General features: G+C 45.4%; 1 protein-coding gene and 1 non-coding gene across 6 annotated transcripts in view; one reads left to right on the plus strand and one right to left on the minus strand.

The window, feature by feature from the left end:
- Window positions 1-26,567, minus strand: part of PLEKHA7 (pleckstrin homology domain containing A7) — a 205,467-nt gene that overhangs the window by 123,815 nt on the left and 55,085 nt on the right. Inside the window, exon 1 of one of the 5 annotated variants that reach the window (XM_036221759.1) lies at window positions 5,525-7,375. The exons of 3 other annotated variants lie outside the window; for them this stretch is intronic. In XM_036221759.1, coding sequence (XP_036077652.1) covers window positions 5,525-5,607 — 83 coding nt within the window. In that variant the 5' untranslated portion in view covers window positions 5,608-7,375. Of the gene's footprint in view, window positions 1-4,197; window positions 5,006-5,524; window positions 7,376-26,567 lie in introns of those variants that run through there. One more of the 5 variants, XM_036221765.1, reaches the window with a different exon arrangement.
- LOC118603366 lies at window positions 8,422-8,540 on the plus strand. Its single transcript, XR_004951205.1, has one exon. It is a non-coding gene; the product is annotated as a 5S ribosomal RNA (ribosomal RNA).

Here is a 26,567-nt window from a genome sequence, read left to right on the forward strand (position 1 = left end):
CCAGATAGAGGAAAAAGAAAAGAGAGAGAATGGCAAAGAGGTGGATGCTGTACCTTATCTCATCTTGAAAGGCTGACTTTGTGCTTCTCTTTTATGGAATTATATCAGCAGTTTTCAATTGAGAGACCACTTGGCTTTGTCATGGGACAACCTGAATTTCAATTGAGTGGCTGTTAATTTTATCACCCAAGGCAGCCATTTAGCCTCTTAGATTCTACAATTGTAAAATGGGTAATACCTCCTTCACAAGGTTTGGGGTTAATCGTAACTTGTCTAAAGCACCTGGAAAAGAGCTAGACACGACAACCCTTCGCTATTACTATTATGCTGGACTAATTGGATGAGCACACATCTGCCTCTCCCACTTCATTATAAACTCTCTAAAGGCAGGAATGACTTGCTCATCTTTCTCTCCCTCACTGTGCCTATCACAGTGTTTCACATAAAATAAAGAACGTGACTAGAATTTGTACGGAATCAAAGCTTACAGAAAGAATGCCGGCTCCAAGACAAGAAACTATATATGCTCAGAAATGTATGAAGAACAAGCAGATCTTCCTGACAACAATAAATGTTCCCTCTTCCTAAAAAAATAAGTCCTTAGAAGTCCACCAAAATATAAACAGTGGTTTATCCATGGCTCTTGAACCATGATTCACCCCTTCTATCTTCCTAGGTGATATTCTAAATTTTCCACAATGTGTACATAATAGGAAAAATTCTTAAAATTATTACAAAGATAAATGAGACTGTTTGCCTCTGAGTGAGAAAGTCAGAGACCTGGAATCCAGTCTCCACCATTATATACCTGGCTACCTGACCTTTAGCAAGTCACTCCAGTTTCCAATAAAATGACAGAAACAATACTCACTCCGACAACATCACCAGGCTGCTGTGGGAGCCAGGGAGCCCAGGTCCAGGTCACGAAAACTCTCTCTCTGCCAAAAAGAGCTCTAGAACTCCTGATGCCTGGAGCCCCACCAGGGGCTTTTCATTTCTTATTCCAAACTCTACTTTTATTCCTTTGTGTCACACCCCCATAAATATTATTCTTGTCATAAAAATAACCTACAAAGCTGCAGCCTTTTTCTTATCCTATAAAAACATGCCTCAAAAGCCATGAGAATGGACTTAAGGCTGTGATCATAACTGTCTGTTAATGAGCCCCACCACCCGTGTTTAAAACACGACCAGCCAGAAGCCCTTATATTCACAGGGTGTTTGTTTCTTCTTTTTCTTTTTTCTTCTAACACAGACCTGAGCACTTCTAACTTCAGACCTGAGCACTCACTGGCAGATTAGAGCAGAGGGAAAGAGGCAAAACAGGTAACCAGAACCATCAGAAAGAAAGATGGGACCTTGAAAATGCCAGGCCTCATGGTTGGCTCTAAACCAACCATGAAGATTTCCTTTGCCTGAAGTCAAATCGAACTAATAACCTCTTTCTTCAAAGGCATCTGTAGGTGAGTGGGCACAAGATGGGTGAAGTCCCACACAAATGACACTTAAAAGTCAGCCAAGAAGGTGCTATGTCTCTAAGCCCCAAAAGAACTGACCAGTAAGGACCTCTTTTACTCATTTTTCAAACTTATATCCAAAATTAGCCTGAGATGTTCAATGGAAGAAAGGCAATGTGCAAACATATTTGCTAAAAATTTGGTTTATGACTAAATGCATGATTTCCACAGGAGGTTGGCTACCCAACAATAAGAATTACAATTCCTAACAGCTCAACTTCCACATCAATAAAATGTGGAAAATAATTAACTTCATCATGTGAGAATTAAATGAATTAATACATGAAAGCACTCAGAAGAGTGTCTGGTACATAGTAAGCTATCGATATGTGCATGCTGCCTGACAATTTTGCATATATTATCTCATTTGATCATGAGAACTATGTGAGGCAGGGTTTTTTTTATTCTCACAAGACACTGGCTTAAAAAGATAAAAGGACTTGTCCAGAATCACTTAGCTTAAAAATGCTAGGCATCTGGTTGCTCTTAGCACTAACATCCCGTAATCCTGGCTAGACCAGAGACGGCTGCTTTAGCAGTAGTTTAAGCCTGCCTGCCACCTTTCCAGTTCAACCATGCAGCGTGCCTACAGTCAGGGATTCATAGATCCCCAAGGCCTCTTTGAATATAATGACCTGAGGCTGGAAAACAGGTTTGACAGGAGGTCCAAAGAAACTCCTCCAGGGCAGTTCTCAAGTCTGACCCTACAAGTCCAGATATGGTCTCTGTGGTGGTACCATATGGCATTTCTGACATTCTCATTTTTCACATAATAAAACAACTCTCAACTGCTGCTCCAAAGATCCCATAGTTACCTTTAGGTAACTAAAAAATAATAGCTGCCAATTAATGATCACTGTGTTAAATCCTTTACACACATCTCATATAACCCTTAGTTATGGGGGGTGGTGAAGAACAGCATCCTTATCCCTAACAGGTAGGGAAACTGAGACTTGGAGAGGCTTGGGAACACAAAGCTAGTAAACAACAGAGACTGAGATTGAAACCAAACCTGCAGAGAAAGTGCCACACACCATTGACCTCAACCCCTCATTCTCATTCCCCTTGTTCATGGATACACATGCAACATAGACCGGGAATACTAGCCTCTTTTCTCCTCACCAGAGACAGTATAAACCCTAGGGAAGAATTTCATGCTTTTGCAAACCAAGACTGCAAATGCTGTCAGGGTCTTTACTTTATGCTGTTGCCCCTCTTGATCTGGTGTGATTCAGGACAAACCTTTGAGAGCACCTCTCTCTTAGCCTGAGTACTTTCTCCTGCTGTCCATCGAGGAACAGGCTCTCTGCCACAGATGCGCCGAGGAACATAGTAACAGCCACCATCAATTCTAACGCCTCCTTTAAGAGGGCAGGGAGAAGACAAGCCCAGGAGCTGGTGTACAGAAACAGGCTGCCCTTTTCCCAGGTGTCAGGGGCGGTCAGGCCCCAGAACAGAGGCCTCTACTGAGGACTCATCACAGCCTGCTCTGCATGGCAGAGACATTAGGAACAGATCACATGAGGGAATCTCCAAACTAGGCCGGCTCCGTCTTCTGACCCTGAAACCTATAATGACCCCAACCCTCCCCTTACCCCACAATCCCACAGCCTTTTTGAAAACTGCTTCACTTTCCCCAATACCCTTGATAACCTCCTGTTCACTTAACAGTGCCCAAGGGACTCTACTACCACCTACCTTTTACAGAACCACCTGAGTAATCTCCCCAAGAAGTGGTCAGGCTCTTATCAATGTATAGTCGGTCATGACCGGCAGGCTACACGGTAAGCAGACTTTAGAAAGCAACCTTGGGTAGGCGTCCCATAATAAAAACAACAACAACAAAACACATTCCTAATCAGGGCCATCTCCAAATCCTCCACTCACAGAATGCCAGTACATCACCGACAGAATAAGGCACTGTTGTAGAAGATGGTACTCTAAAAGTATTTGTTTGGAGGAGGGGTGACATACAACAAGCCCAGGTGGGAGGACAGGTGTGGCATGGACTCCCCAGTAACTCAGGTGTCTGGGTCAGCAGCCTCTCTGAAGCCAAGATCTCCTTCACTCGTTTCCTCCCTGAAAGGCTAGGTAGGGTAAATGGGAACGGCATGAAGACCAGAGCCAGAAGAAAGGTGAACCTTGCAAGCTAAATTCCTAAAGGGAGAGATATGGGCAACTACAGCAGGCTGTCTCTGGATAAGAATCTCTCTGATCCAATGTCCACAGCAATGCTCCCTCCGTCCACTTCTTGTCCACCTAAGACCACCCCTCTCTACAGGGTCCTCATCCCATAATCTCATCCCCTTTTCCAAACTCCTCCCGGAGTGTAAACTTCCAAGATGTGCTGATCTCATCACACTTACTCTACAAACCCATCAATCCTTTGGCTTACGAGGCTGAGTACTCCATCCTAAAGTGACAAAGAAAAAAGTTTCCCAGGTTTCTAAGGCACAATGCTGCCTAGAGGGTTGAGTATGACAACTCTCTCCTCTCGCAGAGGCCTGCCTCCAACCAGCCCCATCCAACTCCCCTCCCCAAAGCCAAGCCCAATCCACAGACCTCTATTTAAGCCTTTTTCCATTTCCATTCAGTAGCCCCCCCCCACACACACACACACCCTGAAATACACCAGCACACAAGGAGCACACCTTGGGACACTACTAGTCTTAGAATTCACCTTCTTCCAGACAGCGGGGAGGAAAACAGAAACCTTCTGAGCAGGAGCTGCACTGCGCCCTCAGCAATTCCCCATCTTCCTCTTGCTCTGAGGGCACGTAAGACAGGTCAGGTGACCATCTGGCAGGCCCTTTTGCCTCCTCCACAGTCTTAAAGACCAAAGCCTTGAACATACACCCGAGGCCACTTGTTGCGCAGGAGCAGAGAGAGGCACTGGGGCTGGGAGGAGGCAGCACTTTTCAGAACTCTCCGAACTGCCGGCTGAGGACCCAGGTCTCACACACCCGGCCTGCAAGCCTCATCAGGAAACTGCCCGCAGGCAGGGGATGGGAGTGAGGGTGGTTTGGAAAAGTAAGAGATAAGATAGGTGCTGGTTAAAAAGTATACTTGAAACCGAGATCCACTCTCTTTCTACCCTCTCTGGGGAGATAGGGAGGGCTGTCTCACAGATTCAGAAAGGGGATCCCTTCCCCGCTGACCAGCATGCCGGTCACGAGTTGGGGGGGTGGTGAAGGGGGGTAACGCCAGCATCCTACTCATCCTACTCAGAAAATGGGCTGCAATATCTTAATATCTTTAAACCTTGGTTGCCAACGCCAAAAAAAAATAAAGGGAAAGAAAAACCTGCAACCCACCAATGTCATTTCCAGATTCCCTCTCTCCAGCCTAGACACATTAATAATTAACTTGCCGACCGGAGGGCTCACGGCGTGGCCATAAAAGATGAGTAATGGCACGGAGCTCCGGCCCCACGCCCGCAGGCTTCTGGGCTCGGGGCTGGGACGGGCGCCTGGAACAAAGCCTCCGCATTCCTCTGGGAAGGTGTGTCTGAAACCAGACCTGTCACCGGCGAGAAGCTGACCCCTTACCTCTCACATAGCTGCCTCCCGCAAGAAGGGGGGAGGGACGGGCGCCCCGGCGCGCGGGGCGGAACGGGTAGCGAGGTCGCCGCTGCCCACTCCCCCCACCACCCCCGACCGACCGGTGCCCCCAACCACAGCGATTTCGGGAATCCGCGCTGTCTGCTTATAAACCTGTTACCATGAACGCAGGCTGTACTTAAGAGACCAAATTCTCAAAACAACAAGGCAGCTCCCTCGGCGCCCTTCCCGGTGAGTAACCAAAGCCGGGTGCCGGCTCAATGAATTCTCTCGCTGAAACTCCAGCAGCGCGCTGCGGCTCCCACGCAGATGGCCAGCCAGGGGCAAACAGGCTCCCGAACGCCAGCGCCCAGGAACAAAAGCAGCCCCAAATGCAGCCCGTGCACCCTGCGCCCTGCCGACCTGACCAGCCCACGGCCCCCCAAAAGTTACGTTGCGCGGACACACCTGCAGGGCCCCCGCGGTGGCCCCAGCCAGCTCCCAAGGGCGGCGGGGCACACGTCCCGGGGCGGGCATCGCCGCGGCTCCATGCGTCCGCTCCGCTCCGCGAACCCGGGCCGGCCTCCGGTCAGCAGCTCTGGGAGACGGAGCGCAATGGAGCCTCAGCGCGCCCGCGGCGCATCGCGCGCCCTCGTCGTCCTCGCCTGGACCCTCCCTAAGAGCCCACACCCACTTGACATCAGCGCGAATCAAAGCACGTGGCGCAGCGCCAGACAGCAGCCCCCGGCTGTCCAGAGCGCGCTTCAGGTGCCGCCGCTCCGCCAGGACAGCGCTTCTGAGAGCCGCACATTCCTCTCTCTCCTTGCAGAGGATGCTGCAAGCTGGAGTGGGTAGAAGGAGGAGGGGAGGGAAACCGGCGGAGCCGGCAGGACCCGCAGCCTACAGCGCCGCTGCTCTGGCGCCCAGCCAGCCACTAGCAGACCTTACAGCCGTTACTGCAAGTGCTTATTGACTGTGAAGACCAGGCTGCAGGTGACCCGAGTTGCTGTCCTCTCCTTGCCAAGGAAAACCCTGACCTTGAATTCTCTTCCCCAAAATGACTCAAAGAGGCTCTTCGCTATGAACCCCTACTAGATTGCCAGGGTTCATTCTGCCAAGGCGACAATGAATGCTTGATTGGATGTGGTTGCTAACCCCGTCACCCGGGAAACCGCTGTGGGGCACCCAGGGTAGCGGACCATACCCTCTGACTTGTCTCTATACTAGCAGCTTCAGCTGGGCCTCCTTTCTTTCTCTTATCTCAATGCCCTTGGCAATAAGGGACAGCTCTTCTAGTTCTGCAGGCAATCAGAGACAGCACCACCCAGCAGCCCACACACACTTCTAATTCACTCATTAGCATCCGTCCAAATAGTCAAACATTCAAGCATTTATTAAGGCTTCATATGTGCCAAAAGCAACAGAGGATAAACAACATTCCTACACTGGTAGAGTATTTAGTCAGGGAGAGAGATATTAAGTACAAAGCAAGGGAATGATAATTATGACAGGGGTATTAAAAATAAGAGGTGCTATAAGAATGCATGCAGGGACCCTAAACTATCTGGGCAGTCAGGAAAGGCTTCTCTGAGGAAGCAACATTTGAGCTGCTGAGGCATGAAGAGAAGTTACCCAGGGGGAGGGAAAGTTCACACAAAGAAAGACCCTGATTATTAAAGTGTAAGCTCACTCCATTCACAGATGGAGATGATCAAGCAGAAGAGAACTGTCATGGCAATGACACCGGGCCTTTGTCCTGGAGGGGCGAGGGGTGGCTTACAGGCCCTAAAAGAGAGCCTGGCCATCTGTCCAAACAGGCTTTAATATCTTTTATCTCATTGTCCCTGAACCATGCTATCCTACCTCGCTGAAAGAGCTCTGAACAGGGAGTGGGGAGACTTTACTTCTGGCTCCAGGTCCATCATCAATTTGCTGTGTGGTTCTACAGAAACCCCACTCTCTGGTTTCAGTTTCTCTATCTAAAATACAGGGTTGGCTTAGAACAGTGTTTCTCTGCTTAATTTTTAAAAATGCATACTCATATTTTGATATACAAACGTCATTCCTATCCTGTAGCATCTATGACAAGCCATCAAATAATTTTCCAAATAAAATAATATTGAATAAGCTTTTAAAACTCCATATGCCCTTGAAGTGTTAAGCAATATTCTGTCTTAAGATGTCTGGAAACAGGAATAAAGAAATGGTCTCTAAGCTCACCCTTTTCCTGTTATCTGTCTCTGTCCCTCTCACATGAACCCCTAGCCACCAGCACTTATCATCTTTAGCCTCGTTTCTTTTATTCTTTCCAGGATAAATTTGCTAGGCAATGAACAGAAGCCCTGGGTCATCCAAAAAAAGAAAAAAAAAAGGCTTGCTGTGGAAGAGTCTTTTGAATGACAATTTCCAGTGACACTGGGAAACAGACACTTTGAAGGAAGCATACAATGTTCCTGGGGACAATTTAACAATATGAATTTAAAAAGCCTTAAAAATGTTCATCTCCTTTAAACCTTTGATTCCACTTGTAGGAATTTACCCTCAATTATGGATAAACACAAAGAATGTTAATTTCACCATTTTTTTTTTTTGACAGCAAATAATTAGAAATAACCTAAATGCACAACAGGAGATTAGTTGCAATGGAATATGTGCAACTTTAAAAAATGGGATATAGAATATTTACTGTTGCATAAAATAAAGGTTATAGAACAAATAATCCCAATTGTGTATGTGTGTGTGTGCGCGTGTGTGCATATGTGTTTGGGGGTGGGGTGGTAGTAGGCAACTATCACGGAGTTGCACTGTGTTTGTTTTTCTTACTGGTTAACTCAGCCTATCCCCTAGAGCAAAATGTGATGTCGCTATGACATGTCATCCTCACAAATAAATTAACCCATATTAAAGTTATAGAAACTTAATATTAAAACAGAATGACGTAAACATTACGATCAGGCAAGAACAGAGTTCAATTCTCCACCACTATCCACTCCCCATTAGGTATTTGATAGTAATCTCACAAGTAAAATGGTTTTCCCCCTAGATTTTTCATATACATGTTTCAGTTTTTCTTTCCTTGAGTCTAATTCAATGTTTCCAAACTTTAGAGTGCATAAAAATTACTGTCCATGGTGATTTTGGCTTTGAGACTTTTTTTTCCCTTATACTTTGAGCTTAGACCCTAATCGATGTATGAAAATTAAAACACACACACACACACACACACACACACACACACACACACCAGAAGAATATTTGCCAAAATGTTACCAGTGTTGGATTTTTATTTACTTCCTTGGGATTATCTGTTTTCAAGTGTCTAACAATAAACATATATTACCTTAGTAATCAAAAAATAAAATGCTGTCTACGGCCATGTCACCCTGAACGAGCCCGATCTCGTCTGATCTTGGAAGCTAAGCAGGGTTGGGCCTGGTTAGTACTTAGATGGGAGACCACCTAGGAAGACCAGGTGCTGTAGGCGTAAAAATAAAAATTAAAAAAGGGGTGACTCTGACCTGCCCTTCATATCCCTCCACTCTGCAGGCTCTGATACTGCTCCAGCTGGTGCCCCGACACTCAAAGACAGACTTGTATACCATGCAGGAAGAACTGGTGAGAAAATTACCTTTACATTCGCCTCCTGGGCTGTACTTATCATAATGCTTAGAAGCTTAGATTGAAAAGTCCGAAATGAAGCGGTCTTGACCATCAGCTAATGGATGTGTCCTCTAACCTTGAAACTCTCTATCGAATATTCCTAATAAGCTGAAAACATATAGGGCATCTGCCCTTTGTCCTAAGGACCAAAAACTGTTCAACCTGGTGGTGCCTCCAAGGCACACTAGGAAGAACGAGTAGAAAATGAACAGGCCACAAATCAGATGGGCTCAACGAATAACTGGTTGGGCCACCTGTGCCTCAGTTTCCCCCTGTTCTATAGCCTAATAAATGTGCTCCTTTTCTTTTAGAGGGCAGATATAAAAACATTAGGACAAAGTGAGTAGTATCACCTCAGTGTAACATATTATTTAATGAAGGTATATGCTGGGACTTTGCAGGGGAAAAGGGACCTGACTAGTTGTGGGTCCTCTGGCACAAAGCTAGTAAACTGCAATTTGCCTCACATTTCTAGCTTTCCAAGAACCTAGAATGCTCATGAGCCAGGTGAAGTGGGGGCTGAAGTGGGAAAGATAACTGTGCTTTCTCTTGTGGCATAACAGGAGAGATTAAAACTCCAAGCTGGAGTCTAGTTTTTTCAAAACACAATTAGCAAAAACCACCAGGGCAGGATCTAAGAATGAAGGATACTTGTGTTATTTGGCTACTTTAATTCAATAATCATTTAATCCCCTACCAGGCACTGAGACTACCTGCATTCTCTGCTCAAAATAAAACACATGACTTCCAAGCCAGCCAGAGCTGCTAGTAGGTTCCATTTTAAATCCACCTGGAGTCTAATAAAGCTAATTTTACTGTTATGGTGTCTATTAAAACATGATGCCTTTGTTTAGAGAGTGAACAGAGGGGAGGGGAAGCACAGACATCAAGGGCTAGGACTTTCAATTATTCCAGAATTATTTCTGGGAAGGAAATAATAAGAACAAACTTGATCTTTAAAAATAACTTTAACAGGGCCAAATGTATCAGAAGGTCCACTCTTGTACAACTATTCAACTATCACGAGAAGACCAGACCCCCACAGACAGGTAACAGCTCAGGGATAGAAATGAGGCACCCCGCTTCACCTAAGTGGGAAATATTGAACACACCGACCAAGGAAGCCAATCTGGACCTAGGTTGAGTAGCTTAAGGATCATTAAGATGGGGAAAAAGCCTTTTTGCTCTATTGTCAAAGACCAAGAGCCACACAAATGAGGGTTTTGATCAAATGAATAGTAAGTAAATATATAGCTTTATAGATTTTTTTAAAAGCAAAAACAAAACACCTAATTAGCTGAACATATGTCAATGACCAGTGATCCTCATATCTCCATTTTAATCAGAAAAACCTCAGGTGATTATTTTTAAAAGCCGATTCCAGGAATCCCCCGTCAGAGAATCTCATGGCAAAAGTCTAGGGTGAGCCCAGGAATCTGCACTTTAGCAAGCACCCCAGGTGATTTGACTGCTTATGATCTGGAGTCTACACTTTGAGATATTCAAAGACAAAAGGCCAGGAAGGCCTAACACACTTGTGTTCCTTTACCTACTAGCAGACGTCATCCAAGTAGGCTGAAAAGGGTTCATAACTGAAACAGAACAAATTCAATGGATATCTCTTGTGAAACCTCAACAAAATTACAAATAAAACTAGGGTGCAACGAAGAATGCCAGTAAAAGGAAAATAAATACAAGTAAAGGAAGCCTTTAGCACGTAGGAAGGCCTCTAAAATTGGTTATCTTTTTAAAGGATGAAGATGGTGTACTTTTGATACCTGTTTAATCTTATCTTTTACTCATAAGCCAAATATGAACTCTGAATTCACTAGTGTTATCACCTAACAACTCTATGGACACAGCCAGACCTGAGTTAAAATCTGGGCTCACCCACTTACTTAGATAAGTTTTTCTTCCCTGGGCCACTATTTTCTCAACTGTAAAATGAGATTTAAAACATCTCAAAGTATTGTTATGAGGATGAAATAACAGAACATGAGATATAATAGGTACTAAACAAATGGTGGCTCTCATTTATTCGATGAATAAATATTTACTAGGGCCTCCTACAAGTCAGGCATCGTAGGCACAGGAGATACAACAGTAGTAAAAGAGACAGAGGGACAAAAATACAGATAATAAACAAGTAACAAATAATTTCAGAGATTGATGTGTGCTCTGAATAAAATAAAATAGTCATGTGATAGAGTGATATTGGGGTTCAAGGTATGTATAAATAAGTCCTTAGCTGCTGTATATAAACTAAGACCTAGGGGAAGAGTTTTTCAGGTACAAGAACATGTGGGAACAAAGTACATTCCTTGGAAGGAAGGACAGTGAGGCTAGAATTCAGTGACCAATGGGGAGGACAGTAAAAGATGAAGCTGGGGAGTCATATGCTAAAGTTACGCAGGGCTGTGTAATACCTGGTGAGAATTTAGATTCTCTTCCAAATACAATAGGAAGCCATGGAAAGTTTTAAAAGAAAAGACTGTGTCATGGAAGAGACACGATCTGATTTGCTTTTTAAAAAGACTGTAACTGCTGTATGGAGAAGAGCCTGGGGATTGGGACAATAAATAAATGAAAACTGTCAGGAACCATCTTAAGACTAAAGGACCGCCATTATAAATTACCAGGAAGGTCACGTAGCCAGAAAGACCTTGTTCTCCTTTTTATATTGTTTCCCTTTTCACATTTTTGCACAAGTCACTCAGCAACGGGAAGCCGCAATAACCGCAGACGTGCTCGACCAATCAGCACATGACCAGTACACCCTTCCCCACAATACCAGCTGAAGACCAATTATATTGTGACAAGTCCCTTTTGCCTGCCCCCCTTTGTTTTTGCTGTATAAATATAGCTGCTTTGCAAAATAAAATTTGAGGCTTGATCAGAATACTGTCTTGCCTCCACTCTTTTCTCTCGTCCGTGTTACCCCTCTTTTCTTTAGGTTGGGTTCTCCTCGGTTCTCCCACCAAATAACCGGTCCCGCGGGCGGGACAGGTGGCGCCCAACGTGGGGCCCGAGTGCAGAACCCTTACCCAGGCGGACTACGAAATAACAGAGGCCGCGGCTCGTTAAGGAGAAGTTTTCAGAGAAGAAGTTTTTCAGAGAAGACTGCCTTTCACCGCTCATGGAAGGTCCTCGTCTTCGGCTCACCGGAGATCGCCGTCTTCGGTGAGTGTTCATCCGCCTTAGTTTAGTTTCAGCACGGACTGCTAGGATCATAAGTAACAAATTTTAAACGGAGAAAAGAGTTGAGCATAAACTCCCTCTGTCTTCTCTAGGTCCTCTTGTCTTTTCCTTTTTTTTCAAAGGATTTGGGACTTTTCTCTCTAGCCCGCTTCTTGGCACAAGCCGTCCACCCCTGAGGTTAGAGGCTGCTTTTTCTGAGTTGGGAAAATACAGTGTGTCAGTCGACTTTAAGGCAGAAGTCGTCCACTCAGAGGGCATCCCGGTCGTAGACCTCTCCCTCCGCCCTGGAGAGAGCGGTAGGTCTGCGATTCGCCTCTTGAGAGCCGTGTTGGCGGATTATACCAACCGACTGCCCACGTCGAGACCTCTGATATAATCCCTCCTCTGCCGCCTCTGTAAAAGAGCCTTGTCTATGCCCAAAGGCACAGCCGGCGGGACGTCCGTAGGCATCGCACCCCCGGGGGGTCCGTGTTAGCAGATTGTACTAACCGGCTGCCCACGCGAGAGAGAAGTTAAGTTCCCTTCTCCTCCTTTTTGTCTTGATACCTATGTTCACTTCCTCAGTTCCTATCCCTCTTTCTTTTTAGATAAATAAAACAAAAAGATGAGACAAACCTTGTCCAGAGAAGCACTATTCATAAAAGACTTAAAATGCTCATTCAAGGAGCGAGGAATCCGAGTAAAAAAGAAGGATTTAGTCAAATTTTTTCTCTTCATTGATGAAGTCTGTCCCTGGTTCATAGTAAATGGCCCTGAAATCCATCCAAAAAAATGGCAAAAGGTAGGCAGAGATTTAAACGATAAGTTACAAAAGGAAGGTCCTGATGCCGTCCCCGTCTCTGCTTTCTCTTATTGGGGACTAATTCGAGACATTGTAGAAACCGCCTCCGATGACCCCGAAAAACGACAACTCTTGTCAGTAGCGGAGTACTGCCTTAAACCGCTGTCTCGCTCAGCATCCGTTGCTTCTCTTCCCACTGAAAAGCCCCCCTCTAGATGTCCCTCAGTCGTTATAGACATGAGCGATCCCTCTCCAACTAAAGGCATATACCCTTCTTTGCCCACAGGACATTCCCCTTCTCCTAAAGGTCCTCTTACCAATCCCTTATTGACTAAAAGACCACTCAATGACCCCTTAGATCCTGGTGATGCCGCCACCTTAGAAGATGAGGCCGTACGATATCGTAACCCAGATTGGCCTTCTACTTGGCCCCCACCCTACAATCCACAGTTCCGTGCGCCTGTTCTGCCATTCCCCGCCTCCAACGGCAATAACGTTTCACAAACCAAAGATAAGCTTGCTGCACAGATGGCCGAGATAGAGAGCAAACTGGCCTCCCTTCAGGCTGCCTTACAAGAGACTGTTCTTACCGCCCAACGCTTGCCTATAAAACCTTCCAAAAACCCCAAACCAAAAACCCTCACTTTCCCTGTCATCACCCGATCCCAGCGACCTGAATCTCCCACCTCTAACACCGCTGATCCCCCTGATGCCCCTGAAGGTGGAGAGGATACTGCTAACAATAATGATGAGGAAGAAAGCAGTGACGACGAACTCCCTCCCCCCGCCCCGGAGCGTAAAGAGTTCCATAAATTACAGTTCAAAAACTTAAAAGAACTAAATACAGCTGTCAGGACTTATGGACCTAATGCTCCTTACACCTTATCTGTCCTCGAAACACTGTCTCGAGGGGGACACCTTCTCCCTTGTGAATGGCTCCGCATAGTCCAGGCTGTCCTCACCCGTGGCCAATATCTAACTTGGCGGGCTGATTTCTGTGACCGCTGCCAGACTATAGCCGCTAATAATCTTAAAAATCCCCGCTCTCATTCTTGGACCTTTGAAAAACTTACTGGTCAGGGGACATATGCCACTGAGGAGCGGCAACAAAATCTCCCTATTGGACTCCTCTCTCAGACACATAATGCCGCTCTCGGGGCCTGGAGGACTCTTCCTAGTTCTGGCACACCCACCACGCCACTCACCAAGGTTATCCAAGGTCCCCAGGAAGATTACAGTGAATTTGTCAGTCGCCTCCTAGAGGCTGCTGAGCGCGCTCTAGGAAGCGACGCCGCTAATGATAGATTGGTCAAACAATTGGCTTTTAAAAATGCTAACGCCCCTTGCCGAGCCGTCCTCAGGGGTAAGACCCGGGACAAGACGCTCGATGAAATGCTTCGCTTGTGCCGAGATGTTGACCCATTTACTTCCAAGGTATCTCAGGCCATTCATCTAGCGGTTGGTGCTGCAATCCAGGCCAACCCTGGCCAACAGAAAAATTGTTTCAAATGCGGTCAGCCAGGACACTTTGCCCGTCAATGCCACGGTTCCCATGACAAACCCAGGGTTCAGGGCCCTTATAATAAAAGACCTTCTCCTCCCTCGACACCTTGCCCTGTTTGCAAAAAGGGCCGACACTGGGCTAGAGACTGCCGCTCCACCACCGACATACTCGGTAACCCCATCACTCGCCAGCAGGGAAACGGACAGAGGGGCCAGCCCCGGGCCCCTCAGCCAATCCCTTTTCTCAGGGCCTCGGGGAACAGCCAGATAGAACAAACTCAGCCCCTACCCACCTTTCCCCAAAATCAGTCCATTCCCTTTACAGGGCCACCCCAGGCAGGACTGGACCTCTGTGCCTCCTCCGACATCATATTAGAGCCCGATAGCGGGACTCAGGTGATCCCCACAGGCGTTTTTGGGCCCCCTCCTCCTAAAACATTTTTTCTTATCCTTGGAAGGGCCTCCTCTACCTTGCAGGGCATCACCATTTTTCCCTCTATTGTTGACAGTGATTATTCCGGGGAGATAAAGATATTAGCCAGTAGCTCCAGAGGCCCACTTTATATACACCAAGGTCAACGCCTTGCTCAGGCTCTGCCCCTACCCCTCGACACATCTAATCCTTCCCTAGGGCCTTCCCGAGGGGCGTCTACGCCTGGTTCCTCTGATATTTTCTGGATCCAGCAACTTTCTCGGGAACGCCCATACCACACACTCAAAATCAATGGCAAAGAATTCAAGGGCATCCTTGACACGGGCGCTGATTCTACAGTGCTTGCGAAGGCCTCCTGGCCTTCTTCCTGGCCTTGCCAGCCCTCTCTTACTCATCTTCAAGGCATAGGACACTCTCAAAACACCTTTCAAAGCTCTCAACTCCTCACCTGAGAAGACCCTGATGGAAACACTGGTCAGGTCCGCCCCTTTATTGTCCCCGGGCTTCCCGTAAATCTGTGGGGTCGCGACATATTGACCCAGATGGGAGTTTTAATGTTCAGTCCCTCAGCTACCGTTACTCATCAAATGCTAAACCAAGGGTTCATCCCGGGCAAGGGCCTTGGAAAAAATAATCAGGGTATTACCGTTCCCATAGAGGCCAAACACAGGGCCCCACGGACAGGCTTAGGATACGACATCAAAAATTTTTCGTGAGGGCCGTTGCTCCCCCTGCACTCCAGGCAGATAAAATCACGTGGAAGAGCAACCACCCTGTCTGGATCGATCAATGGCCCTTGCCCCGTCATAAACTTTCAGCGGCCACACAGTTAGTGCAGGAACAGTTAGATGCTGGCCACATTGAACCATCTACCTCCCCTTGGAACACTCCCATCTTTGTTATACAAAAGAAAGGGGGTAAATGGAGACTTCTTCAAGATCTCAGAGAAATCAATAAGACCATGGTTCCCATGGGGGCGCTCCAACCAGGGCTGCCGTCCCCCGTTGCAATACCTACAGGATATCACAAGATAGTCATAGATCTAAAAGACTGTTTTTTCTGTATCCCTTTACATCCGGAGGACAGAAAGCGTTTCGCCTTTAGCCTCCCGGTTGTTAACTGCATAGGACCCTCCCCAAGATTTCAATGGAAGGTTTTGCCTCAGGGCATGGCAAACAGTCCTACCCTTTGTCAAAAATTTGTTGCCCAGGCCATTGATCCGTTTCGCCTTACACATCCCGACCTATACATTGTTCATTATATGGATGATATTCTCCTGGCAGGCTCTGATATTGCCATCTTGCGTGATACCAGCCATAAATTAGTTGATGCCCTTCAAGATCTAGGACTACAGATCTCCCCAGAAAAGATTCAATTACAGCCCCCTTTCCTCTTCCTAGGCTTCGAGTTACACCCCACTAAGGTCCTTTCACAAAAGGTTAAATTAAGGAAAGACTCTTTACAGACCCTCAATGATTTCCAACGCCTGTTAGGTGATATCAACTGGCTTCGCCCATATCTAAAGTTGACCACCGGAGATTTAAAGCCCCTCTTTGACATTCTCCGAGGAGATCCTGATCCCTCTTCTCCACGCACCCTGACGCCTGAGACAGCCTCGGCCTTAAACTTAGTTGAAAAAGCCATTTTAAATCAAAACATCTCATACTATTCCCCTGCCTGTGCCCTGTGGCTACTAATTCTTCCCACAACATTCACGCCTACGGGTGTCCTGTGGCAAAACAAACCCCTATATTGGCTTCATTTGCCAGCTACTCCTTCTAAGATACTCCCTGTCTACCCTTCTCTTATCGCACAAATACTTAAAATGGGGCGCGAAAGCTCCCTAAAGCTTTTTAACAAAGACCCTGACATCATTGTTGTGCCCTATGAAGCAGCTCAGGTCAAATGGCTACTACAAACATCAGATAAATGGGCTGTCAATTGTATTTCATTTCAAGGAAAGATAGATAATCATTACCCTGCTGACAAACTCATACAATTCCTTAAAAACCAAGCTGTAGTTTTCCCTTCCCTGACCAAGAGCCGTCCTATTCCACAAGCCCCTTCTGTTTTCACAGATGGCTCCTCTTCAAAAATTGCTGCCTTTAGTATTAATGGACAGCTTACTAAGATCAGGACTGACTACTTGTCCGCACAGCTTGTAGAACTTTTTGCAGTTGTTCAAGTCTTTAAGACTCTCCCTAATAGTCCTTTTAATTTGTTCACCGATAGTGCTTATATAAGTCAATCAGTTCCCCTTCTGGAGACCGTCCCTTTTATTCGACCCTCCACTAATGCCTCCCCCTTATTCTCAGAACTCCAAAACCTCATCCTCGCCAGATCTCATCCCTTTTTTATAGGGCACATCCGTGCTCACTCAGGTCTCCCCGGCCCCCTAAGTACTGGCAATGATCTTGTTGATAGAGCCTCTCGAGAAGTTTCCAACCTTGTTATGGCTATATCTTCTACTGACCCCATTCAACAAGCTCAACAGGCTCATCAGATACACCACCTAAATGCCCGGACTCTTCGCCTTTTATTCTCCATTACTAGGGAACAGGCACGCCAAATAGTGCGCCAATGTCAGGGGTGTCTTACTCTACTACCTGAACCCCATCTTGGCGTCAATCCTCGCGGCCTTACTCCTGGAGAACTGTGGCAAATGGATGTTACTCATTTCAGCCCTTTTGGTAAACTGAAATATATACATGTTTCTATAGATACCTTCAGTGGCTTTCTCTGTGCAACCCTACAGTCTGGAGAAGCCACCAAACATGTTATCAGTCACATGATTTCATGCCTTGCCTTTCTACCATTACCTAAAACTCTCAAGACTGATAACGGCCCAGGCTACACCAGTACTTCCTTTAAACAATTTTGTGCTCAACTAAATATCAAACATATTACAGGTATTCCGTACAACCCCCAGGGCCAGGGCATTGTTAAAAGAGCACACCAGACTCTGAAGAATATGCTTACAAAACTTCAACACTCCAAAGGTATCCTATACCCCCCACACAACAATAATAAGACCTTGCTAAATCATGCCCTTTTTGTCCTTAATTTTCTGACACTCGACAATGATGGAAAGTCTGCAGCCGACCGATTTTGGCACCCTACTACTGCAGACTCTTATGCACAAGCCCTGTGGAAAGATCCTCTGACATCAAAATGGAATGGTCCTGACCCCGTCCTTATCTGGGGAAAGGGACACGCTTGCATCTATGACAATCAGGCTCAAAACGCCCGGTGGTTACCTGACCGACTACTAAAACTCTATAACCCGCCCAGGGATCCTCAACCCTGAGACCGCCCTTCTTCTTTGCTCTCTTCTAGGTAGCTGCATAAACTCCAGAAATGCATTGTCGAGGATGGTCGCCGGCCACCATCCTCCTCGCGGCGGTCCTACTCCTCCTTTTGGTCCTCGCCACCCTCTGCACCAGCTCTGACATCCCCCTCACTCATAGGCTAGGCTTATTGTTCTTCTTACTTTTCTTCCTTGGGGCATGTATACTTTGTACCTGTTATTGACCTAGTTTTATCTGTCCATTTGACAACATGATTTTGCTCCTCCCTTTCATCCTCCTGCCCTTGGGCATGTCCCATCAGATCTTCAATTATACCTGACAGATTATTAATGAGGCGGGGGATGTTGCCTTTTCAGCCTCCTCACTAGCAGCCACTACCCCCTGGCCCAACCTCACGGTTGACCTTTGTAGGCTGGCTGCCGGAGCATCCTCAGACTGGGGGCTCCCAGACACATACCTTCCTCTCTCTGAAGCGCCTCAAGACCCTAAAGCTGACAATCGAGCCTACTCAGGGATGGGATGTGACTCGGGCCAAGCACGAACCGCCCTTAGAGACATCGACTTCTATGTTTGTCCAGGTGGACACCGAGACAGGAGCGTTAATTATAAATGTGGTTACAGGGAATCCTTTTTCTGTGCCTCTTGGGGCTGTGAGACCACGGGTGATGCATATTGGCACCCTAGCTCCTCTTGGGACTTTCTTGTTGTAAAGAAGGGCGAGAAAGACAAAGGCCCCAAATGGTGGGGAACCTCAGTCCACCCAGCGTGCAACAAAGGAAATCAGACGACCAAAGGTTGGTGCACCCCTCTTCTTATAACATTTACTAACAAAGGTAAACAAGCTCCCCTCGAAGGGTGGCTCAGGGGCCATGAATGGGGTCTCCAACTCAACTTAAGATCATGGTATCCAGGCCTTACGTTCAAAATTAGGCTTACCAAAAAAGTGCCCAATACAGAGAAAAAAATTATTTTGGGACAAAATTTGGCCCTATATCCCGCGCCTCCCCAGCCTAGTCATAAAAACAGGAAGACCTTAACACCCACACCTTCCGCCCCCTCCTATACAGCTCTCAGTCCTACTGTGTCCTTCCAAGCCACCTTGCCCCCTGCTGGGCCCTCTATGGGTAGCACCCTTGTGTCCCTCGCCAATGCTACCGCCCAGTCCCTTGCCAACTCCTCCTACGAGACATGTTGGATTTGCTTTTCCCCCGTCCCGCCTTTTTATAAAGGAATTGCTGTAAACACAACAGACATTATTTCTACCAACCAGTCTGGACTTACACGCTGGATAAACTTCCCTCAGTCTTCAGCCTCCCCCGGTCAAACACTGTCCCAATTATCAGGAATTGGAACCTACATTCATGGAGCCAACTTGCTCCTCCCCCCTGAACTTACGCCCATTTGTAACTCGTCCCTAATTCCTGATACCTCCCACCAGTTTATGGTTGCTCCTAATGGTACTTATTTTGCTTGCTCGTTTGGGATAACGCCCACTGTCGTCCCTCTGCTATTAACAAAAAATCATAAATATTGCGTTGTAGTTATGCTAGTACCTCGAATTTCTATTCGTCCCCCCACAGATTTACTTCCTTTTTCTGGCTCCCCGCGCACAAAGAGAGAACCTGTGACGGCGATCACCCTTGCTGTCCTTCTTGGCCTAGGGGTCACTGGCGCAGAAACCGGCATTGCCTCTATAGTCAACACTAGGCAACAGTTGTTCACCCTTAGCCTCGCTATAGATAAAGATATTCAAGCATTACAAGAGGGCCTCAACAATCTTAAAAAATCCCTTGTATCTCTCTCTGAAGTAGTATTACAAAACCGACGTGGCCTCGATCTCCTCTTTCTCAAAGACGGGGGATTATGTGCTGCATTAAAAGAAAAATGTTGCTTTTATAAAGATAGAACGGGCCTTGTTCAGGATAGCATAGATAAAGTCAGAAAAAGCCTAGAGGCCAGGCAGAAACAGAGAGAAAAAGATGAAGCCTGGTATAAAAATTGGTTTTCCACCTCCCCACTCTTTTCAACACTGCTCCCTAGTCTATTAGGACCTTTCATAGGCTTGCTCTTATTACTCACTTTTGGCCCCTGGGCATTCAGGAGAATAACAGATCTAATTAAAAGACAGGTTGACTCGGCGCTATCCAAAGGACCTACGGTCTACTACCAACAACTCAAAATGACAGAGCCTTCAGGGGAAGGCAGCACGGCTCTAAATTTCACCACTTTAGTCCAGGAAGGACCTCGACCTTGGTACAGCAGGTTTGGTTGGTGGTAAATACCCCTCTCCCTATGAGGACGACAAAGGACAGAAAAATGTCTACCTCCACCTTTGATAGACCAAGGGAAAGTATGGGCATCGAGATGGGTGCAGACGCAAAGCTACTGCAAGGGAAGACCCACTAGAGGGTCCCCTCTGTCCTTCCCTGAGAACATACCTGGTTTGCATAGAGGTTGGTATCCAAATCACAATCTAAAATCGGCTCTGCCTCTCCTCCCCCAAAAGATACCAAGAGCCAACAATAGATGGGCGTATATAGCCCACGGGAGGAACCAGGTCAATGTTCCCCCACTCGGTTAAAGCTCACCCCCAAGACGCAGAGGCTGGTAGTCAAAGACGGTAAAAATCCCTCAGGGCTGGGACCAACCTAAGACAGGGCATGATTGCATGACTTTCATGTGCCGATGACGGGTAAGGCCCAGACCGGTGAGGGGTCACCTAAGACAGGCACAGTCTATCTGCGCTTAAATAAATAAGGAAGGGGGAGATGTCAGGAACCATCTTAAGACTAAAGGACCGCCATTATAAATTACCAGGAAGGTCACGTAGCCAGAAAGACCTTGTTCTCCTTTTTACATTGTTTCCCTTTTCACATTTTTGCACAAGTCACTCAGCAACGGGAAGCCGCAATAACCGCAGACGTGCTCGACCAATCAGCACATGACCAGTACACCCTTCCCCACAATACCAGCTGAAGACCAATTATATTGTGACAAGTCCCTTTTGCCTGCCCCCCTTTGTTTTTGCTGTATAAATATAGCTGCTTTGCAAAATAAAATTTGAGGCTTGATCAGAATACTGTCTTGCCTCCACTCTTTTCTCTCGTCCGTGTTACCCCTCTTTTCTTTAGGTTGGGTTCTCCTCGGTTCTCCCACCAAATAACCGGTCCCGCGGGCGGGACAGAAAACACAATATTTCTTTAGTGCTTAACTATGTGCTCTGAACTAGCCTAAGAACTTTATATGTATGATCTGCTTTAATCCTCAGGAAAACTTTTGACATGAGTACTACTACTATCCCGATTTTACAGAATCCAAAACCCAGGCATAGAGAGATCAGGTGACTTCCCATCACAGTAAGTGGAGGAGCCACTGTGCAAACCCAGATGGTCTGACTGCAGTGCCTCTCATATGCCTTTGAAAAAAAAGCGGGGAAAAGTAAGGCGCCTAGGTAAAAAGAGCACTGCAGGAGTAGAAGGGAGAGGTCAGGGCTGGAGCTGTAATCAGTGGTATCTCATCATCATGTGACTCCTTGCTTAGTGTACCTGTGTCGGTGAGTGTGGGAGAAAAGGGTTCCCACTGGTGCATTATAACAAGCAAGAGTGTAGCCACATCTCAGCACAAGATTACAATTTGCTCTGAGGCTAAGCACCCTGTGCAGCCCACTCTCTATGGTCCAGTGAAGTCCGTGTCCTAGCCCCATCCTCCGGGCCAGCTTCCTGGAGTCCATGTAAGCAGCATTCTTTCAAGATGACCTCTAGCATACCAGGTCTCCAGAAGGCAACACAAGAGCCTGGAGGTGCTGGAGCTGAGGTTGGAAATAGCCACAGAAGGAAGGTTATCAGACATCCTTATGAAAAGGGGACTTCTGCCCACTTCTTCCACTTCAACACTCCTTTTTCCCGTCACCTGTCTTCGAAGCCCATCCGGGTGTGAGTCCCTGGAACTGCTCACAAGGGCCTGAGTGTGATGATAATTAAAGGGTTTCCAAAACAAGCCTCTTACATTCAGGCTTCCCAAATGCCCGGCCAGCATCCAGGCTACATTTCCAGAAAAATAGCAACCTCATTTGATAAAACACTTTCAGTATTGACACCTCCCTGGCTCAGAGAAAGTGGGTGGATGTGTGCTGGAGGTCAGGTGGAGGTTGGAAAGGAAAAAAGGCAATTTTTAAAGTTTAGCTGAAATGTCAGGAACATGAAGCAGCCCATGTTTACACAGAGCTTTCCAAACCCAAGAGCCGCTTCCAAATAGCTTTAAAAAAATGGCTACATCAACTTGTCCAATGAAATTGCTTTTTAGCTTAACAGGAATAGTACCAGGCTGTTCTCATTCTCCTTGTCTCCTTAGGCTTAATCTCCTAATATAATTTATACTCTTGCTGGTGCTGATTGTTTTATTTTTTTATTTATATTTTATTCCTATATTATAAGCTGCCTCGAATCCACTGTGGACTAGGAGAAAGCAATAGATAAGAGACAAATAGTGTACAGTCTTGACATTCCTAGGTATTAAACTTTCAGATCCATGTAACCAATAAAGGTTATTTACTGTGGATATTAATTGCGAGTTAGGAGTATAAAACACTTTAAAATTTTTATCTCCTTATGTAAAAAGTAAAAAAGAGAAAGTCTTATAATAACTAGTATACACAATTTTCCAATTTTTATATCCCTAATTGCCTAAATAATAATTTATAGGGAAAGCGGGTGAAATCTTATGTCCTACCTGTATGTGGATGATTTTGCGGCTCTTACCATACAAACTGTGAATAACAGAATGCCAGTTCAATAACTGTGCTACTTCATCTTTCGAATAAGACTTGTCAAAACCACAGAAGGAAATTGGAATAAGACTCAACCTAAATCTATCCACAAACAAAGCTGGAATCTGTCAGTCATCTTCTGGCATGGGGAGGTACAGGCATGTCAGTGCCCACTGCTATTCTCAGATGTCCTTCTAAGTGCAGACAAGCTATAGAATATGAAATCGCCAGCAGTATGGGATTGCAACTTTGGAGAAATAAAAATGATTAGGTTTTCTAAATCACTGACATGAGCCAAAATCCCCACTGAGACTAGCAAACCAAAGATAGAACCAAAGCCTTATCACATTTACAAACAGTCCCTTAAGTGCCTTCTTCCGGAACACTCTCTCACTAACATAAACCTGAATGCAGCAATTATTCAGATCCCCATGTGTAGGCAGCAAATGTTTTTGAGAAGGCTCGTTCTCAAGGAAGCAAAGGAAAAGTGGTATTTTTGACTAGCATTTTCTATCACCAGAAGTCACTGGAACCAACATCTTGGCACTCTAGAGCAAGCAGTGATGACAGATGCTTATAATGCTCACCCTGAGAACTTGCAACCTTGTGGAAGAACAGATCGATCAAATTATGCATTGTTGCAGTATAAAATGTCTTTCATTGCCTTCTAATTTTTTGAAGATTGACACTCCATGTAGTACACGGTAGGTGGCAACACTGAGCCACGAGACTGTCCCATTTGCTAGTCTTGCTGAATAATGAACCTCACTCTAAATATTAGGTTTCTATTAAAATAATGACAGCAGGCACGAAGTAATTAAAAATACATGCCTGAAAATTTTTGAAATTAAATGCACAACCAAATATACTTCCTGGCATATTATCATTTCCCACCTACTCGCTCCCAATCATTGGGCCAATCCAATTTATTCCTGGAGATGACCAAATTGTGCCTCTCTTCTCTCATTCTCCCTTGTGACATTTATAAAAATAATGTTCAACTTTAATGCATCTGCAATTCAGGAGACAGTGTGACAAGAACAATAAACACATTCTGTGTGCAGAAAAACAGAGAAAATGAGTTCTGAGATTGCCTTTGCCAACCCCAGGTGTGGGCTTTCTTCCTTAAGACTCAAGAGAGGCCAGAATGTAACAGCTGTCAGAAAACAGCCATGGCCTGCGCCAGAAATACCCTTGCTGTGAAGCTCTAATTGCCAAGAGATAAGAACTCATAACTCAAACAGACACTTGTGGCTCAGGCTCAGACACAGCAGGCAGGAAGAACAGAACATGTGCTCCGAAGTCAGACAGACCTGTGTTCTGACTCTTACCAGCTACATGACCTTGAGCAAGGTGATTTCCTCCCCCGATCCTCAGTTCCCTCATCTGGAAGGACTAACAGCAAGTTAATGGGCACTGTACCAAGTGCCCACTGCAGGACTGGACTTGGTTCAGGGGCACAAGACACCTGAGTCATTATTATTAACAATCTCTAAAAGATACAGTAAAATGAACTTGGTGTCCCATGGTGGTCAAGCTCTCTGGACGAAAGACAGTTTGTGCCCTTGAAAGGACCTGTTTTCTATGACAACACTACAAGAATCAGGCACATAAATATTTTGGCTGTTTTTGCCTTATTCATTTGTTCAAATAAGTATTTGCTGAGGGTTTAGAGTGTGCCAGGACTATGCCAAGCACTAAGGACAATATGGCCTTGGCCTCATGAGACTTCTAATGGAGAAGACAAGTTTTCAAAGTAATCTCATGAGTAGACGTAAATGTACATCTGTAATAAGTACTACAAAGGAGAGGTACATGGCCATCTGCAACATTGTCACCCAAAATGAGTTAATTGGCCCAGTCTGAGGGGCCACAGGAGCTTAATAAGACAAAGAAGAAAGCCGAAGAAGACCTTTTCTCCACACCATCAGTGGGCCTTACATAAGAAATTTAACTTAAAGGAACAAATTAGGAAGCACTTAGATTCCTCTTAACAACTAGGCTGTTTTTCTTATCTGGCAGTAAAATATGAAAAACCTACTCTGTTCCTTTTTTGTTTTGGCTGCCAGGAAGCTCCAAGTCAAATGTGAAGCTTGGCAATAATACAGACCCTTAAAGCATGCATATTTATATTCTCCCCGTTCCTCCTTGGTTTGTCTTCTTCCTCTCATATTTTCCCCAGTCCCGATTTCAAATTCCTATTTCTATTTTATCATTGCATCTACTATTCACAGATCTTCAATGGAAGGAAGCAGGATACAAATAGAGACTTATTAATACTCTTTCTAAGGCTAAAGGGCTGAGCTGGAAAGAATTAACAGACTGTCCTTTGTGTCCCTGCCTGGAGTGTTTCCCCAGAAGCAGAGAAAGACACGTGGCTTGGTCCAATTTTATACAAGCAGTGCATTCCGTGTGATTTGTGTGATCTAGCACGGTTGTGCTTTTCCCCAGAGCCACTTTATCACGTTATATTTCTACCCTAACAAGCAGCTTTCCTTTTGCTCATTTTTCTCTGAAATATTCACTGACCTATATTAATAGTGAACCTACATTCTGGATATTCCAGGATAGGTGCTCCCTCTCTATCCTTTCTTTCCCCCCAATTTTCTCTGTTTAATAAAAGCAACTTATTAAATATATAACTGACATTTTCCTTTTTTTACCTCTGAAAGGCATTACACACACACACACACACACACACACACACACACACACACCTTTCATCAGACTATACATCACAATTTTTACATCAAAAAACAGTCGCTCTCCTCTTATAATGAATTAATGTTCACATGTTGAAGGTTGGAAACAGAATAGAGGAGAAGAAAATGTGGGAGACACTGTTACCTTTTCTTCAATCTGTAGTTTATTTCCACCTAATTTTTTAAAAATAGGATGTTTTAAGAGTAAAAGGTCCATTTCTTGTATAAAATTCTGTTCCTCTTGCTGGGAAGATGAAATCTTTGTAAATAATAATTAGACATAATTCCAAGAAGTGCAACTGTGGCTCTTCTCCTTATTTTGTTCTGGTCCCCTTTATATGATGAAAACAGAATGGTCTCCCCCAGGGGGGGAAAAAAAAACATAAACCCAATTTTGGACAGTTTTAGGCAGAATCTCCCTAAGAATGGAGCAAATACCTGAGGGTGCCTGAGACAGCAATGTGGCAAGAACATTTGAAAAAAGATAAATACTATAAGTAATAATTATACATAATGTAGATAAGAGCTACAAAGGTTAATAAAAAAATGAATATAAAATTATTTTTTAAAATTCACTTATTGAGGTTTTTTTTAAAGTGGATCAATTTTTAGAAAATGCTACATGGCTATTGCAAAAATGCAGAGTTGGAAGGAAGGCCTCGAGTTTGGAATGTCTAAAGTTTAGGGAACACTACACAGGGGAGTCACAAAATCTAGATGTAAAACCTTGCAATACAGTCTAAAAGTCGTTACATCATGTGTCCATACCCATAGACTGTACAACACCAACAGTGAACCCTAACGTAAACTATGGGCTTTGGGCGTTTATGATGTGTCAGTGTAGGTTCATCGATTGTAACAAATATACTGCTCTGGTGGGAGACGTTGATAATGGAGGAGGCTGTGCATCTACGGGGGCAGAGTCACTTGGGAAATCTCCATACCATCTGCTCGGTTTTGATGTGAACCTAAAACTGCTCTAAAAATATGTATTAAAAACAAAGACATTCTCATAAAACAGCTCGTTCAAGGCCACTATTTTTTCCTTTTTTCTCCCTTCATGTTTCCCCCGCCAGATAGCTTGGCAACACATAGGCCTATGTCACTCTTAACCCTCTGGGCCTTACGTTTACCATAAGCCAGAGGATTCCTGGTTTGCTG

This window comes from Rousettus aegyptiacus, unplaced genomic scaffold, assembly GCF_014176215.1.
Source record: "Rousettus aegyptiacus isolate mRouAeg1 unplaced genomic scaffold, mRouAeg1.p scaffold_m13_p_5, whole genome shotgun sequence".
Taxonomy (NCBI): domain Eukaryota; kingdom Metazoa; phylum Chordata; class Mammalia; order Chiroptera; family Pteropodidae; genus Rousettus; species Rousettus aegyptiacus.